This window comes from Pan paniscus, chromosome 8 (genome assembly GCF_029289425.2).
Source record: "Pan paniscus chromosome 8, NHGRI_mPanPan1-v2.0_pri, whole genome shotgun sequence".
In the NCBI taxonomy this organism is placed as follows: Eukaryota; Metazoa; Chordata; class Mammalia; order Primates; family Hominidae; genus Pan; species Pan paniscus.
Window position 1 is genome coordinate 80801828 of NC_073257.2, and position 17978 is coordinate 80819805.

At 40.5% G+C, this 17978-nt stretch overlaps 1 protein-coding gene across 4 annotated transcripts in view; it reads left to right on the forward strand.

Moving 5' to 3' along the window:
* TET1 (tet methylcytosine dioxygenase 1) overlaps positions 1-17978 on the forward strand; it is a 140568-nt gene that overhangs the window by 88935 nt on the left and 33655 nt on the right. For all 4 annotated transcript variants that reach the window (XM_034930687.3, XM_003846041.5, XM_055092916.1 and 1 more), the window contains 2 exons: positions 4384-4474; positions 5039-5132. In XM_034930687.3, the coding sequence (XP_034786578.1) occupies positions 4384-4474; positions 5039-5132 (185 nt within the window). The remainder of the gene's footprint in view (positions 1-4383; positions 4475-5038; positions 5133-17978) is intronic.

The following is a 17978-nucleotide window of genomic DNA, read 5'->3' on the forward strand; positions in this document are numbered from 1 at the left end:
TTAGTTGAGCATGGTGGTGCACACCTGCAATCCCAGCTACTCGGTTGGCTGAGGCAGGAGAATCACTTGAACCTGGGAGGTGGAGGTTACAGTGAGCCAAGATTGTGCCACTCCCCTCCAGCTTGGGCAACAGAGCAAGACCCTGTCTTAAAAAAAAAAGAAAGAAAGAAATAACTTAATAGTTTATTACAGTTTGTTTATTCTTCCTATATTCAAAAAAATTTCAACTTACAAGCCTTTCATTATATTTTTGTGTGTGTGAGATAGAAGATACATATAGAGAATGTAAAACATATGTATAAGTTAACAGTTATAAAATATATAGCTGGCAGTTGCCGTCCTACTCTAGAATTGAAGCTGGTTTATGTCTTTTTCAGTGTCTAGTGCTTTTACGCTCTATCCAGTACAAGATCTAATACTGTCTTTTTTTGTCCAAAGAGCACTTGATATTCTGGAATAATATATTTCTATTTCTCTGCAATACAAAGTGTACTTATGTATAAAGAAATTCCATAATCTTGGCCACTTGAAGAATTCATAAGCCTTTCTGAATTTTAACATATTTTAACAAATTTGTTTAATCCTGATTTCCTATTTCAAAAAATCGAAGAATAACCAGTGTGCTAACATGAGTCATGTGCTAATAGCTGACTCATGGACTGATCCCTAACCAATGTATTTCTACATTTTTGTGCCTTAGGAGTCATTGAAAGAGAACATTCTGAACCAATTAGTTTTATTAGTGTGTTAAAAGCCCTGAGAAAATCTTGCTGGGTAAAGATTCTCAGGCAGACCTTATGAGAAATTTCCTCAGTATTTGAAACATGTGAAAGCTTAATTTGAATCCTGTACTGATTAGTTACTGTCTATGGCCAAATTTCAGGTAAGCACTCTTCTAAGAAACCTGTTGACTCTAATATAGCTGTAAAAAAATAGGGAAATTCAATAGATTGTGTCATTAAAGTTCGTTAGGCTGCTTGAAGCCCCATTACTTTGTTTACCATACAACTATGTTAGAATAAATTTTGTGAAAAATCTGTTTTGAACCTCATCCAAATAGGTTTAGTTATTGGAAGTCTTACTTAAAATATGGCTCCAAATCACAAAGACTCAAGATTTGCCTTGACCAAAGGTGATGTTTTTATTAGAAGCAGGTGGTTCCATAGGGAGGCTAGGTATATCACACTGATTTTTTAACAACAGTAGAAAATATAGTGTTGTGTAGTAATAATATTGAATTCTTGTCTTTCCAAAGTACACTTGTTGTTCTGAAATAATATCCTTCCATTTCTCTGCTCATTGTTCAATACACAGTGTTTTTTAGGTTTTTGTTTTGTTTGTGGATATGAGGTCTCACTTTGTTTCTCAGACTGGTCTTGAACTCCTGGGCTCAAGTGATCCTCGTGCCTCAGCTTCCTAAAGTGCTGGGATTACAGACATGAACCACCACACCAGCTAACACACAGTTTTGACAAACTGCAATGTGCCAGTTATCAAGGATAGGCTGTTCTGAGAAGAATCTCACAATTTGGAAAGAGTGACAATGCTGTCTGTGTGGAGTTGAATTGGAAGAAAAAGTTTCTTGAATTAAGGAGCGAAGAAAGTAATCATCATAATGGCTTCCATTCTGGAGATCTTACTACAAGTCTGATATTGTGCTTGCCTTGACTTGTTATTTTCACAGCAGCTCTTCAAAGAGAAGGCTTATTATCCCCATTATACAAATGCAGAAACTGAAGCACAGAGAATTTCATAGCTATCCAGTAACTGAACTGGGACTCAGAGACAGCAGTCTCAACTCCAGAACCTATCCTTATAACGTACACTCTGGTGCTTAATAAAGGTGAATTATAAAAGAGAGAACACTTTTCGGCTGGGTGCAGTGGCTCACGCCTGTAACCCCAGCACTTTGGGAGGCCGAGGCGGGCAGATCACGAGGTCAGGAGATGAGACCATCCTGGCTAACACGGTGAAACCCTGTCTCTACTAAAAAATACAAAAAATTAGCCAGGCATGGTGGCAGGTGCCTGTAGTCCCAGCTACTTGGGAGGCTGAGGCAGGAGAATGGCGTGAACTGGGAGGCAGAGCTTGTAGTGAGCCGAGATCACGCCACTGCACTCCAGCCTGGGTGACAGAGCGAGACTCCGTCTCAAAAAAAAAAAAAAGGGAGAGAACACTTTTCTAAATATCCTTACAAATGGAAATAAGGCCTGTAGTTCAACAAACACGTGCCTTTAAAGTTTGTATACCTGAGCTAGACTACTTTTTCTATGTGCATGGTTCTAAAAGGATGATTGTCTAGTTTGAAGACCCTTTCCTTATGCAAAATAACTAGTCACAGCATATAGGAATAGACAGCCAGGCATTCAAAGTTGAATAAATACCTGCAGGGGACTCAGCTGTTTTATCTACTGTCACTAACATGTCATTAGTAAATCATTACATGTGAGTTTATTGTGCTCATTGTGTAGAAAAAGGCACTTAAAGACAGAGAAACAAAAAGTTACTTACCCAGTCACTTTTTATCAAATCATCCCAAGTAGTACCATCCATATCTGAGGGTAAAGAATTTCCATGGTGGAATTATGTTCTAGCAAAATAATCTCTAGATTAGGATTCCGCAAACTGAGCAGTATTGGTGTTTTATCCTTCATAATTCTTTGTTGTGGGGAGCTGTCCTGTGCATTGTGGGATGTTTAGCAGCATCTCTATCTTCCACCCACTAGATGCCAGTAGTAATGCACACACATAACTGCCGAATTGTCACAACCAAAAATGTCTCCAGGTATTTCCATGAGTCCCCTTAGCGGCAACATTCCCCTGGTTCAGAATCACTGCTGTAGATCACTAAGAATAAGATAAAATCTATCAAGTGTATCTTACTTAAGAAGCCACAGAAGTAGGCTGGGTGCCGTGACTCACACCTGTAATCCCAGCACTTTGGGAGGGGGAGGCGGGTGGGTCACCTGAGGTCAGGAGTTCGAGACCAGCCTGGCCAACATGGTGAAGCTAAAAGTACAAAATTAGCCAGGCACGGTGGTGCATGCCTGTAATCCCAGCTACTTGGGAGGCTGAGACAGGAGAATCGCTTGAACCCAGGAGGCGAAGATTGCAGTGAGCCAAGATCTCATCACTGTGCTCCAGCCTGGGCAACAAGAGTGAAACGCCATCTCAAAAAAATAATAATAAAAAATAAAGGTGAAAAAGGAAGCCACAGAAGTAATTCCCCTAGTATTTGACATCCAGTGAAAATGACTTTTTGGTGTAGGTATACCATGGCTAGAAATTCATGAAACGCAGAAATTCCCCAGTAATTCTTGTTACACATGAGTCTAAGGGGCCAAGTTAAAATAGCATTTTTTAAGAAACATAAAATTCATGCTCACAAAAATTCAAGTGGTGCAGAAATACGACGCAAACATCTTCCTATACTCCCATTCTATACAAAAGAACATTATTGATTTTAATTTTGTTTCCATTTTTACAAAAATTTAAAACAATCTTTCTACTTGGTTTTTTAATATAATGATATTGTGGATTTTTAAATGTTTTATAAATATTATTGTTTCAATAGATTTATTGTATTCCACTATATAAACATCCCATAATTTATTTAAACCATATGTTATTGACAGATGTTGAGTGTTTTGCTCTCTTTTTGATATTACAAATAATTGTAACAAGGAACATTCTTTTGTAATTGTGCAAATGTATAGTAGAATAAATTGTCTGCAATGAAATTGCTCAATTTTCCCAGCACTTTGGGAGGCACAAGGTCAGGAGATCGAGACCATCCTGGCTAACATGGTGAAACCCTGTCTCTACTAAAAAATACAAAAAAAAATTAGCCGGGCCTGGTGGCGGGTGCCTATAGTCCCAGTTACTTGGGAGGCTGAGGCAGAATGGTGTGAACCCGGGAGGCGGAGCTTGCAGTGAGCCGAGATCGCGCCACTGCACTCCAGCCTGGGCGACAGAGCAAGACTCTGTCTCAAAAAAAAAGGGGGATTGCTCAATTTTAATAGGATTCTAAGGGCAACCTTTAACATTTATTGTTCTTGGATAACTTTTAGTATTACACCTCAATTAATACAGATTTTTTTTTAAGCAGGAGATAGGAGTATAAATATGACCCACATCTTAAAATATTTTTTTCTCCTCTGATTTTCAGAGGAAGAAAGAATTCGTTAGGGGCAGGAAGAAAGGAACATTAAAAGTTAAATTCCATGGGCTGTTGTCCTTGCCTTTAATTATCAAATCTTACCAAAACCTTGTCAAGATTCATGGTTCTGAATTGAGGGGGAACAAAAAGTATAAAAATAGCTTCTCCTGTCCCCTATGCAATTCTGTAAAGCTTTGGGTCTAATAATCTTATTCCTTCCACAGATCGAGTTATACAAAAAGACAAAGGCCCATATTATACACACCTTGGGGCAGGACCAAGTGTTGCTGCTGTCAGGGAAATCATGGAGAATAGGTGAGGAAATACGCTTCCCTGTTAAAATCATTCTTACTGTGGATCTGACTCAACGGAGATAAATCATCTCTAAGAACAAACGCCGTGATTGAAAAATGATCAGGAGTATGAGTTGGATGTTTCTTAGGGCCCAACAAAAGAGGGGTGTCCTCGTGTCCCTACTGAGCCACCCATCATATAAGCTGTTGGGCACATAAAAGCACCCATAAAGCAAGACTAGTTGTCTTTGATAAACTCAGAAGTACTTTTTATATATCGCATAATGGTAGAAATAGGTCAAATTACCACCCTTGACACTGCATACCCTACATTCCCATTGCTTGTCTGGCACTCAGCCTATTTTTTAAAGAGTGATCTTTGAGGATAAGTGAGTAGGACTGGTTAACAAATTAAAATACCTGCCACACAAAAGCAAATGTTTAACAAGAGTAAATTACGAAGAGTGTCTGATTTTTGAACTTCTGTACATCTATATCTTATATACATTAAGATGTTCAAAGCCAAAGCCTTCAAGTACAGATTGCAATTAATTAGTACATTCCCTTCACTGTGTTTTATACTCAGGTATGGTCAAAAAGGAAACGCAATAAGGATAGAAATAGTAGTGTACACCGGTAAAGAAGGGAAAAGCTCTCATGGGTGTCCAATTGCTAAGTGGGTAAGTATTTCCTATTTATACCTTTTTTTGAAGCTTGTTATTCCAGAGCTGATATTTATACATTTACAATAGCCAGAGTGATCTTTATTTTATTTATTCATTTATTTATTTAATTTTTGAGACAGGCTTTGTCGCCCCGGCTGGATTGCAGTGGTGCAATCACACCTCACTGCAGCCTTGATCTCCCAGGCTCAAGCAATCTTTCCACTTTAGCCTCCAAGTAGTTAAGACTTGCCACCAAACCCGGCTAATTTTTTTTTTTTTTTTTTTTTTTTAGTGGAGAGCTCAAGTGATCCTCCCGCCTCAGTCGCCTAAAGTGCTGGGATTACAGGCGTGAGCTACTGTACTGGGCCAGATTTTTAAATAGATTTTTAAGTAAATTGGCCATTTGTGATGAAAGTTGCAAATATATTTTCTCAGTTTGTTGTGGTTTTACCAGTTAGATTTTTTTTTTACTGTAATCAGCTTTTTCATCTTTTATAGCTTTAGGGTATTTTATCTTAATTAGAAAAATCTTTACCACTTGTAGGTTATAAATCTTTCATTTTCTTTTGTAGTATTTTAATGATTTTATTTTTTTCTATAATGAAGTATTTTATATTTATCCTGGTTTAGAGTATTGGTAGCTATGTACACTTCTCCAGATGGCTACTCAGTTATCCAACACCACTCATTTAATTGTACATCTCTTCATTATTGATGTGTATTTGTTTATATGTGAGAATTCCCTATTGTGTTAAATCACTGTCTTTAATCAGCATGAGATTGCTCTAATTATTTAGATTTTATAATGTTTCCATGTCTGATAGGCTAATTCCTTTTAATTTTTCAAAAGTGGTCTGACTATTCTGGTTTATTTTCTCATATTAGTATATAAACACCACGTTTCTTTACAAGAATAAAATCCTACTGGTATTTTTATTGGAATCATATTAACAGAATTTGGAGAATTTACATATATTTCATGTTCAGTCTTCCTATTCTACATATTGCATCTTTACATTTACATATGCCTTCTTTTGTCCTTTAGGACCATTTTAAGGTAGAATTTAAGGGAGAATTTACATGTTTCTTGTTTTTGTACATATTTCTCTTGTGTATCCTCTAATACAGTTAGTCCAACAGACTAACTCTAATTTTATATTGCTTTAGTAACGATGGTCTCCTTACTTTGTTTCTCTCTTCCCATGGGGATCTTCCCAGGGTTTTCCCATTAAGTGTGGGTTGTCGGCCCAGCACGGTGGCTCACGCCTGTAATCCTAACACTTTGGGAGGCCGAGGCGGGCAGATCACCAGAGGTCAGGAGTTCAAAATCAGCCTGGCCAACATGGTGAAACCCCGTCTCTACTAAAAATACATAAATTAGCTGGGCATGGTGATGGGCACCTGTAGTCCCAGCTACTTGGGAGGCTGAGGCAGGAGAATCGCTTGAACCCAGGAGGCGGAGGTTGTAGTGAGCCAAGATCGGGCCACTGCACTCCAGCCTGGGCAACAAGAGCAAAACTGTCTCCAAAAAAAAAAAAAAAAAAAAAAAGCATGGATTGTCAGGGAATGCCTTTTGGGGGAGGGAACATTTAAGCTGAGAAAGGAGTGACAAAAAACAAAAAAGAGCTAAGTAGGCAGAGGATATGCAGGAAGTAGCATTCCTAAGCAGAGAAAACAGCAAGAACAAAGGTCTTGGGTTTAGAAATAAGAGTCCAGTAAAAAAAATCTAAGCAGAGTCAGTTGAAATTAAGGGGATAGGCCAGGCGCAGTGGCTCACGCCTGTAATCCCAGCACTATGGGAGGCCGAGTGGGGCAGATCACCAGAGGTCAGGAGATCGAGCCTATCCTGGCTAACATGGTGAAACCCCGTCTCTACTAAAAATAGAAAAAATTAGCCGGGCGTGGTGGCGCGAGCCTATAGTCCCAGCTACTTGGGAGGCTGAGGCAGGAGAATTGCTTGAACCCCCGAGGTGGAGGTTGCAGTGGGCCTAGATCGTGCCTCTGCACTCTAGCCTGGGAGACAGAGTGAGACTCTGTCTCAAAAAAAACAAAAAAGGAAAAACGAAATTAAGGAGATAATTAATAGAACCAGGTGGGGGTAAAAAGGTGAATGATTTTGTAGGCCATAGTGAGGAGCTGAGGTTTTAGCCCATGAGTAACATGAAGGCCTTCATGTTTGAATAACAGACAGGTATTATCTCCTGCAGTTTTAGTGGGTTAGGAATCCAAGTGGTGCTTCTGACATAGGCTCCTATGAGGATGCAATCATCTGAAAACTTGACTGGGGGAGAGTGGTGCAGCTGGAAGACCCACTTCAAGCTCCCTTACAGGAGGCCTTAGCTCTTTGATGGCTGTTGGCTGGAGGCCTCGGTTCCTCCTCATCTTAAATGTTTTCATAACACAGCAGCTTGGTTTCCCCCAGAGTGAGTGAATCAAAAGAGAGCAGGAAGGAAACTACAGTGTCTTTCTTTTATCACCTCAAGAGGTTGAGGCCAGGAGTTCAAGGTCACAGTGTACTATGGTGGCTCCTGTGAATCCACAGCCAGCCACTGCACTCCAGCCTGAGCAACATAGCAAGACCCCACATCTCTTTTTTTTGTTTGTTTAAAGAAAGAAACAAAGAAAATAAACTAGATTCTCAGAAGCCCCAGTTATAAATCTCCCATCCGGGCTTTGTGCTAATAATTTTCTTGCTTTCCACCTTTCCCTGCTACTTATATATTTCTCAAACAGTATAGTTTTATTTTGTTTTGTTCTTTTGTGTCTGGCCTATCCATAGTACCTTGTGTATTTGAAATAAATCACACAATTGGTTCCCAATATCTGGCGCTGATAGTTGTTACCAATTTATTGAGCTATATCTGTTAGCCATTTCTGAATTGTTCACTCCTTTGTCTATTAAGTGGTAAGGAATGAATATGTCCTCATGTTGTGGCAGCTGGCTTCTCCTATAGTGAGTCCAAAAGAGAGAAATGTAACTAGGCTTATTGGTGGGATTGGGATGATTTCTTTTTCCTCTCTTTAAAACCTTTTCTAATATAATAATAATGACAGTGATATAAAGAATTGTAGTGTATAGTTTTTTTGTTTTTGTTTTTGTTTTCCTTAAGAAGGCAAATATAAATGCTGTAGCTTAAAGATTTCGGTAACAACTTTCTATTAGTATTTTTCCCTAGCTTGTTTTGGGTATCTGTCTGTGTTGCCTGGGCTAGAGTGCACTAACCCAGGGGACCCCAACCCCTGAGCCATGGGCCAATAGGAACCTGACTTCATGGCAGAAGGTGAGTGGCAGGAGAGCAAGTGAAGCTTCATCTGTATTTACAGCCACTCCTCATTGCTAGTATTACCACCTGAGCTCTGCCTTCTGTCAGATCAGCAGTGGGATTAGACTCTCATAGGACTGCAAACCCTGTTGTCAACTGTACATTCAAGGGATGTAGGTTGTGCTCTCCTTATGAGAATCTGATGCTTGATGATCTGTCACTGTCCCACCTCACCCCCAGATGGGACCGTCTAGTTTTAGGAAAACAAGCTCAGGGCTCCCACTGATTCTTTATTATGATGAGTTGTATAATTACTTTATTATATATTACAATGTAATAATAATAGAAATAAAGTGCACAATAAATGTAACGTACTCGAATCATCCCAAAACCTCTGCCCCTGGCCCCACCTCTGTGGAAAAATTGTCTTCCATGAAATGACAGACTCTGGCTGTTGCCCAGGCTGGAGTGCAGTGGCTCAATCTCGGCTCACTGCAAGCTCCGCCTCCTGGGTTCACACCATTCTCCTGCCTCAGCCTCCTGAGTAGCTGGGACTACAGGCGCCTGCCACCACACCTGGCTAATTTTTTGTATTTTTAGTAGAGACGTGGTTTCACTGCATTAGCCAGGATGGTCTTGATCTCCTAACCTCATGATCTGCCCACCTCAGCCTCCCAAAGGGCTAAAATAGGTTTTTTAACGGATTATATGTCAGAAAAATCGTAATGTTAGTCAAACTTTATTTTTCCAAACTTTCCAGGTTATCTTACTTAAAATATTCATATCGTTTACTGCTTTTGCATAGAGCAATGCCGAGCCTAGAATTAGCACTCAATAAATTTGTGTTGAGTGAATGAATATGGAGCTTAAATATGGCTATTTAGAAAATGTATTTTAGGGCTGGGTGTGGTGGCTCACGCCTGTAATCCCAGCACTTTGGGAGGTCGAGGCGGGTTGATCACCTGAGCTCAGGAATTTGAGACCATCCTGGACAATACGGTGAAACTCCGTCTCTAGTAAAATACAAAAAATTAGCCAGACATGGTGGCACGTGCCTATAGTCCCAGCTACTCAGGAGGCTGAGGCACGAGAATCACTTGAACCCAGGAGGCGGAGGTTGCCGTCAGCCAAGATGGTGCCACGGCACTCCAGCCTGTGCAACATCCAGAGTCTATCTCCAAAAAAAAAAAAAAAAAATTTCCCATTTGGGTGCGGTGGCTCATTTCTGTATATCTGTAATCCCAGCACTTTGGGAGGCTGAGGCGGGAGGACCACTGGAGCCCAGTAGTTGGAGACCAGCTTGGACAACATAGTGAGACTCTACAAAAAAAAAATTTTTTTTTTTTTTTTTTGAGACGGAGTCTCGCTCTGTCGCCCAGGCTGGAGTGCAGTGGCGTGATCTCGGCTCACTGCAAGCTCCACCTCCCAAGTTCACGCCATTCTCCTGCCTCAGCCTCCCGAGTAGCTAGGACTACAGGCGCCTGCCACCACAACTGGCTAATTTTTCGTATTTTTAGTAGAGACGGGGTTTCCCCGTGTTAGCCAGGATGGTCTCGATCTCCCGACCTCGTGATCCGCCCACTTCAGCCTCCCAAAGTGTGGGGATTACAGGCGTAAGCCACCACGCCCGGCCAAAAATTTTTTAAATTAGCCAAGTGTGGTGGTGTGCGCCTGTGGTCCCAGCTACTCTGGAGGCTGGACGATTGCTTGAGCATAGGAAGAGGAGGTTGCAGTGAGCCATTATTGGGCCACTACACTCTAGCCTGAGTAACGGAATGAGCCCTGCGTACAGAGAGAAAAGAAAGTTGAGTATCTTGAATTTGAATTGGTATCTTGAAATAGTATGGCTATGGTATTCATTATTAGCTATATTCTGAGGCATGAGAAACTGAGGATTAGAGCTGGGAATCTGCTGGAGTTGTCCACCCCACGCTTAAACTTTAGGTAGAGGTTGAATGAAAATTGGAATTAAAAAATGTCCATGAAGGAAGGTGGGAAAAATTTTAAAACAATTTTAAAAAAGAATTAGATTTGTCTGTATTCTACATAGTTTGTAGAACTTTACCATGAGGTTATTTTGAATGACACTAGTGCAATTGGGTGGACTATACGTGGGTGAGGGAGGAAATGAAGGTCAAAAATTTTGAACTAAGAAATCGAATATACACATACAGCCTGTGAATTACATTGCTCCAAATTTACTTTTCATCTTGGATAGTGTACCTTTTTTGTGTATTTGTTATAAAACATTAATCTATATCAAGCATCATTTCATGATTTCATTTTTTAAAATCTCCATGTATATGCTTAGGTTTGTTAATAGTATTAAAGTTCTGTCCTAAACTGCCCCCTCACCTTTTTTTTAAGTTGTGTTTCTCTTGTCTTCTTTTTTTTGAATCTTGCTCTGTTGCCCAGGCTTGAGTGCAGTGGCACAATCTCGGCTCACTGCAACCTCTGCCTCCCAGATTCAAGTGATTTTCCTGCCTCAGCCTTCACCATGTTGCCCAGGCTGGTCTCAAACTCCTGACGTCAAGTAATCCACCCTCCTCCACCTCCCAAAGTGCTGGGATTACAGGCGTAAGCCACCGCGACAGCCCTCTTGTCTTCTTTGCTTGGAAGAGAGATCTATTGCTTCTCTTTTTAATGATCACACACAAAAAGTCTAACAGCAAATTCTAACTGGCCAGCACCACTTTCTTAGCCATTCTTACGTTGTTTTGCCTATGTTCTCAACACCGTTTTATTCTTCTCTTGAAATGTTTCCTTGCCAGGTGGTCATTAAAACTCTCACATAATTATAGTCTTTGGCAGAGATTTTTGACTCTTTTTCTCTGCTGTCACTTTGGATCTTGTCAGAAACAAGTTATCTTGTTCTTCAGTAGATTTTGAAGAAAAGGGTAATGTAGTTTCTTAGATGCACCTTAGATGTTCAAGGAGAATCACTTGAACCTAGGAGGCAGAGGCTGCAGTGAACTGAGATTGTGCCACTGCCCTCCAGCCTGGGTGATAGCATGAGACCCTGTCTCAAGAAAAAAAGAAAAAAAATAGTATTTTAAAAATTAGCTGGATGTCATGAGTAAATCACATTTAAGAATTTCCCAGCTGGCCAGCGTGGTGGCTCATGCCTGTAAACCCAGCACTTTGGGAGGCTGATGCAGGCAGATCACTTGAGACCAGGAGTTCAAGACCAGGCTGGCAAACGTGGTGAAATCCCGTCTTTGCTAAAAATACAAAATTAGCCGGGCGTGGTGGCGTAAGCCTGTAATCCCAGCTACTCAGGAGGCTGAGGCAGGAGTATAACTCTTTGTATACTTCCCCTCTTGAGCTTCTGGGGTAATGGCAGAAGTAGGTAGAAGAAGTCAAACAGTGGATGGCCTTGTTGGCCCCAATGCCTGAGTGCTTCACATTGGGCATCATATGATGAGCTCCCCTCTGTGCGATTGTGTATTAGTCAATAGAGCAGATGTGGCAATGAATACCTACAAGTGATTTTTTTTTCTTTGGAGATGAAGTCTTGCTCTGTTGCCCAGGGTGGAGTACAGTGGTGTGATCTTGGCCCTTTGCCTCCCAGGTTCAAGCCATTCTCCAGCCTCAGCCTCTCGAGTAGCTGGGATTACAGGCATGTGCCACCATGCTCAGCTAATTTTTGTATTTTTAGTAGAGGTGGGGGTTTCACCATGTTACCCAGGCTGGTCTCAAACTCCTGACCTTAAGTGATCCACCCACCTTGGCCTCCCAAAGTGCTGTGATTACAGGCATGAGCCACCACGCCCGGCCAATATTAAACTGACTTACATGTTTTTCTTTACTTAAGCTTATTGTCTACTAAAGTACCATTAGTACTCTTTTTATGTTAGTTTGTTTACTCGCTTATAGAGTTCATTTTTTAAGGACATTTTAATTCAAGTATAATATACACACAGAAAAGTATACATACCATAAGGTACAGCCCAGTGAAATTGTACAAAGTGGACATACCTATGTGACCAGTGGCCAGATCAAGACATTACCAAAACTTCAGAACCCCGTTGTGTGAACTCAGTCATTAATCCCTTTACAAAGGTTGAATTGTATTGTAAAAGTCTCATTTTCTTGTAATATGTAGATAGCTTTAAATGATGTTAACTGGTGACATTTTGGAGGAGTTGGCCACCATAATTTTGTTTTGAAAAATTTACTCTACTTTGTCTCTTACATGATTATTGATAAAACTCAAAATGACCCTTCTTTGGAAAGATACCCGCTACACTTGACATGAATGTTGCTCCCAGATCTGAATCTGATCTGGAATTTGTATGCTGCCCAGATCATTTGTGGCACTGACAAATCACCCTATTCCCTTTGGAAACCTTACAAATAAGATAGTGTTACAGGGACTTATTTTTTGCTTTAAAAAAATAATCTTTTAAAAAAATTATAATTTACAGCTTGGATACTTCCGTTTAGTTTGGTTTTTAATTTAATTTAACTTTTTTTTACTTTTTTCTTTTCTTCTTTTTTTTTTTTTTTTTTTTTTTTGAGATGGAATTTCACTCTTGTTGCCCAGGCTGGAGTGCAATGGCACAATCTGGGCTTACTGCGACCACCGTCTCCTGGTTTCAAGCGATTCTCCTGTCTCAGCCTGCTAAGTAGCTGGGATTACAGGTGTCCCCCAACCAAGCCCAGCTAATTTTTGTATTTTTTAGTAGGGATGGAGTTTCACCATGTTGGCCAGGCTAGTCTCAAACTCCTGACCTCAGGTGATCTGCCTGCCTTGGCCTCCCAAAGTGCTGGGATTACAGGTGTGCCTGGCCAATTTTTTTTTTTTTTTTTTACTTTTTAAAAAACTATTATTACTTTTTTGAGACAGAGTTTCACTCTTGTCGCCCAGGCTGGAGTGCAATGACGCGATCTCAGCCCACTGAAACCTCTGCCTCCCAGGTTCTAGGGATTGTCCTGCCTCAGCCTCCCAAGTAGATGGTATTACAGGTGCCCACCACCAAGCCCGACTAATTTTTTTTGTATTTTTAGTAGAGATGGGGTTTCACCATGTTGGCCATGCTGGTCTGGAATTCCTGACTTCAGGTGATCCACCCGCCTCGGCCTCCCAAAGTGCTGGGATTACATGCGTGTGCCACCGCGCTAGCCGTTTTAAACCTTAAAAATTTTTTAAATTGTGTAATCTTGCTCCTTCTAATATTAGCTGTTCTTTGTTTTTTGTTTTTTGTTTTTTTTGAGACAGAGTCTTGCTCTGTCGCCCAGGCTGGAGTGCAGTGGTGCGATCTCGGCTCACTGCAAGCTCCGCCTCCCGGGTTGACGCCATTCTCCTGCCTCAGCCTCCCGAGTAGCTGGGACTACAGGCGCCCGCCACCACGCCTAGCTAATTTTTTTGTGTGTGTTTTTAGTAGAGACGGGGTTTCACCGTGTTAGCCAGGATGTTCTCGATCTCCTGACCTCGTGATCCTCCCGCCTTGGCCTCCCAAAGTGCTGGGATTACAGGCATGAGCCACTGCACCCAGCCTCTAATATTAGTTTTTAAATTTAAAAATTATATATACACATTATAGATATATTTCAAATTTTAAAAGCCATTACAATTTTATCCTGTGCTTAGAGATTATAATTTTTAGCAGTTTGGGTATACTCAAACTAAGAGTTAGGCTGTGAAAATTTTCTGTTTTTTGAGACAGGGTCTTGCCCTGTCACCCAGGCTAAAAGTACAGTGGCGCAACTCCCTGCAGCCTTGACCCAGGCTCAAGCAATCCTCCTTCCTCAGCCTCCCAAGGAGCTGAAACCATAGGCACTCACCACCACGCCAGCTAGTTTTCTGGGGTTTTTTGTAGAGACGGGGTCTCATTTCATTGCCCAGGCTGGTCTTTAACTCCTGGGCTCAAGAAATCCTCCTACCTTGGCCTCCCAATGTGTTGGGGTTACAGGCATGAGCCACCATGCCCAGCCAGAACTTTTTTCTTTTCTTTTCTTTGTTAAAAACAAACAAACAAACAAACAAACAAAAACAAGTGTTGTGGGTTTTTTAATTAAAAAAAATTTTTTTTTTCTTTTTTTTTTTTTGTGAGACGGAGTTTCACTGTTGTCTCCCAGGCTAGAGTGCAGCAGCACGATTTCAGCTCACCGCAACCTCTGTGGTTCAAGCGATTCTCATGCGTCAGCCTCCCCAGTAGCTGGAACTACAGGTTGCACCACCACACTCGTCTAACTTTTGTATTTTTAATAGAGACAGGGTTTCACCATGTTGGCCATGCTGGTCTCAAACTCTTGACCTCAGGTGGTCTGCCTGCCCTGGCCTCACAAATTGCTGGGATTACAGGCTTGAACCACTGTGCCCTGCCCTAATTTTTGTATTTTTAGTAGAGGCGGGATTTCACCATGTTGGCCAGGCCAGTCTCGAACTCCTGACCTCAAGTGATCCACCTGCCTTGACCTCCCAAATTACTGAGATTACAGGCATGAGCCACCGTACCCAGCCTGTTGTTAATAGTCAAAAAAATAGAAACAAAATACTAAGCTAAGAGTGATAATTTTTGTCATTGTACACCTAAGGTGAAAGTTGACATCATGATTCAATTTGCATTGTAACTAGCAAAGTTGGATGTCTTTACTTATTATTAATTTTTATTAATAATAAATTTTACTTATTATTAATTTTTATTTCTTCCATGAATTCACTCTTCATAGCCTTTTTTTAGGTTACCTTCTATTATACTTTTGTAAATATGTATAATAGACCACATATATATAATATGTGTATGTATAATAGACCATGGCTGGTTTTATCATGGCTGGGCGTGGGGCCTCACACCTGTAATCCCAGCACTTTGGGAGGCTGAAATGCACAGATCGCTTGAGGCCTGGAGTTTGAGACAAACCTGGGCAACATAGCCAGACCTCATCTCTACCAAAAATACAAAGAAGTAGCCAAGCACGGTGGCAAGCACCTGTAGTTCTAGCTACTTGGGAGGGTTAGGCGGAAGGATCGAATGAGCCTGGAGAGCTTTTAAATGATGTTAAAGGCTGCATACAGTGAGCCATGATCGAACCACTGCACTCCAGCCAAGGTGACATAGTGAGACACTGTCTCCAAAAGGAAAAGAAAAGAAAACAAAAAAAGAACAGTTTTAAAAGAACAAACTTCAATTTAGAAGGGCAATTCTCTTATTTGTTTAAAAAACGTTTCTCTTGAGGGTTGGAGAATTACCTGTTGGGTACAATGTTCACTATTTTGGAAGTGAGTATACAAAAAGCCCAAGACTTCACCACTGCCCAATATATCCATGTAATAAAACTGCCCTTGTACCCTCTAATTCTTTAAAAACAAATTTTCCTGACATGATGCTCATTTACCCTTCCATATGAACCTTAGAAACACGCTAAATTTGAATAGATTGGGGGAGAGATTTGAGGCTAGACATTTAGGGTTGGCTTTCTCATTTAGGAACACTATTATGTTCTTCCAACTGAACTTTCTTTTATAACCTTCTCTACATTTTTTATAGTTTTATTCTTAGGTTTTTTTGCATCTTTCTGTTTTTTAACAACCCTACTGAGATATCAGACTTTAAACCAAACTTCTATCTGGTTATTCCTAGTATATAGTAAAGCTATTGCATCCTCAGTATATAAGGATCCAATTATTTTACTCTCTTTAAAAATCAAGTAGATTTTTCTGTGATTCTCTTGAAAAGTATTCTAGAAAGACTATTATAGCTATAATAATTGTGTCCTATTATTTTAATACCAGTCATATATCATATTGTCTATGTTTCAAATAGGACTGTAGAACAATTATGAAGTCTGTATACCAGCAAGAAGTTAGTGAATATAGTAGAAAAATAATTAAATGTCACCATAGTATTCATTGACATTAGGAATAAGTAGTATATTTTTGTACACACAGAACAAGAATGTGTATACCTTTAGTGTTCTCCTGGTTTTTGGAAGGAGGGTAATTAAAAAGCTGTTTAAATACTTGGTTTTTCTGTTTCCTATATGCATGTGACATGACTAGAAGCCAAATTTGCCTACTATAACAAAAACCTCTGGGGCTTTGAGCTGCTTCTGTCCAAGCCTTGAGTATTCAAGAATAATCTTAGCTGCAGTTGCCTCTTGGAAATTTAACAGTATCTTTATCACAACACTCTCTTCTCTCCACCAACATAGGTACCTCCTCTTTTTTTTTGAGATGGAGTCTTGCTCCCATCGCGCAGTCTGTAGTGCAGTGTTGCAGTCTTGGCTCGCTGCAACCTCCACCTCCCAAAGTGCTAGGATAACAGGCATGAGCCATGGTGCCGGCCTGGGTAGCTCCTTTTTACTGTGTTTTACTTTGCTAGGTGACAAATATTGTTGGACATATATTCATATGCTCATCATCTATTTTCATATTCTCTATTGTGAAGTGCCTATTCAATTTTTTCGGCCAATTTTCTATGGGGGCAATTCTCTGTATATGTTGTGTTGTATATATTATGCCAAATATATGTAATGTAAATATATATAATGTGTATATATATATCATGTCAAATATATGTCATGTAAATATTTCTCCTGCCCTTTTGCTTGCCTTCTTTATTTTATTTTATTTTTTTAATTTTTTTTGAGACGGAGTTTCTGTCGCCCATGCTGGAGTGCAGTGGCGAGATCTGGGCTTACTGCAACCTCGGCTTCCCAGGTTCAAGGGATCCTCCCGCCTCAGCCTCCCAAGTAGCTGGGACTGCAGGCAGGTGTCCACACCCGGCTCATTTTTGTGTTTTATTGAAGAGACAAGGTCTCACCATGTTGCCCAAGCTGGTCTCAAATTCCCGACCTCAAGTGATCTAACCACCTCCCAAAGTGCTGGGATTACACGTGTGAGCTACTGCGCCCAGCCTGCTTTTTTTTTTTTTTTTTTTTTTACTCTGTTGCCCAGGCTGAAGTTCATGATGATAGCCTTGAACTCTCCATCTCAAGCGATCCTCCTGCTTGCCTTCTTTGTTTTTTTATTTTATTTTTTGGCGGGGATGGAGTTTCTGTCGCCCATGCTGGAGTGCAGTGGTGCAAGCTGTGCTCACTGCAACCTCGGCTTCCCAGGTTCAAGGCATCCTCCCCTCTCAGCCTTCTGAGCAACTGGGACTACAGGTACATGCCATTATGCCGGGTTTATTTTATTTTTTGTGGAGACTGAGTCTCAGTATGTTGCCCAGGCTGGCCTTGAATTCTTGGCCTCAAGCAATCCTCTCACCTCTATGTTCCGAAATCCTGGCATTACAAGTGTGAGCTGCGGCACCCAGCCTTTTTTATCTTTTCAATTAGCAGATTTGGTGTAAGCCATTTTAAAATGCTTTGCCCACTCCTAGGTCATGAAGATGTTTTCTTCTAAAATTCTTCATTGCTTTATTTTTTGTGTTTAGATACACATTATAATTCAAGTTGATCAGTGTGAGGTAGGGGTCAAGATTCATTTTCTTTCATAAACTTTGGAACAATTGGTCAATTTACACATACACACACACCCACACACATACACACGAACCTCTGATAGGGTTTTGATTGGGATTGCATTGAATCTAGAGATCAATTTTGGCAAAATTGACGTAATTATAATAATGTCTATTCCATGAATTTA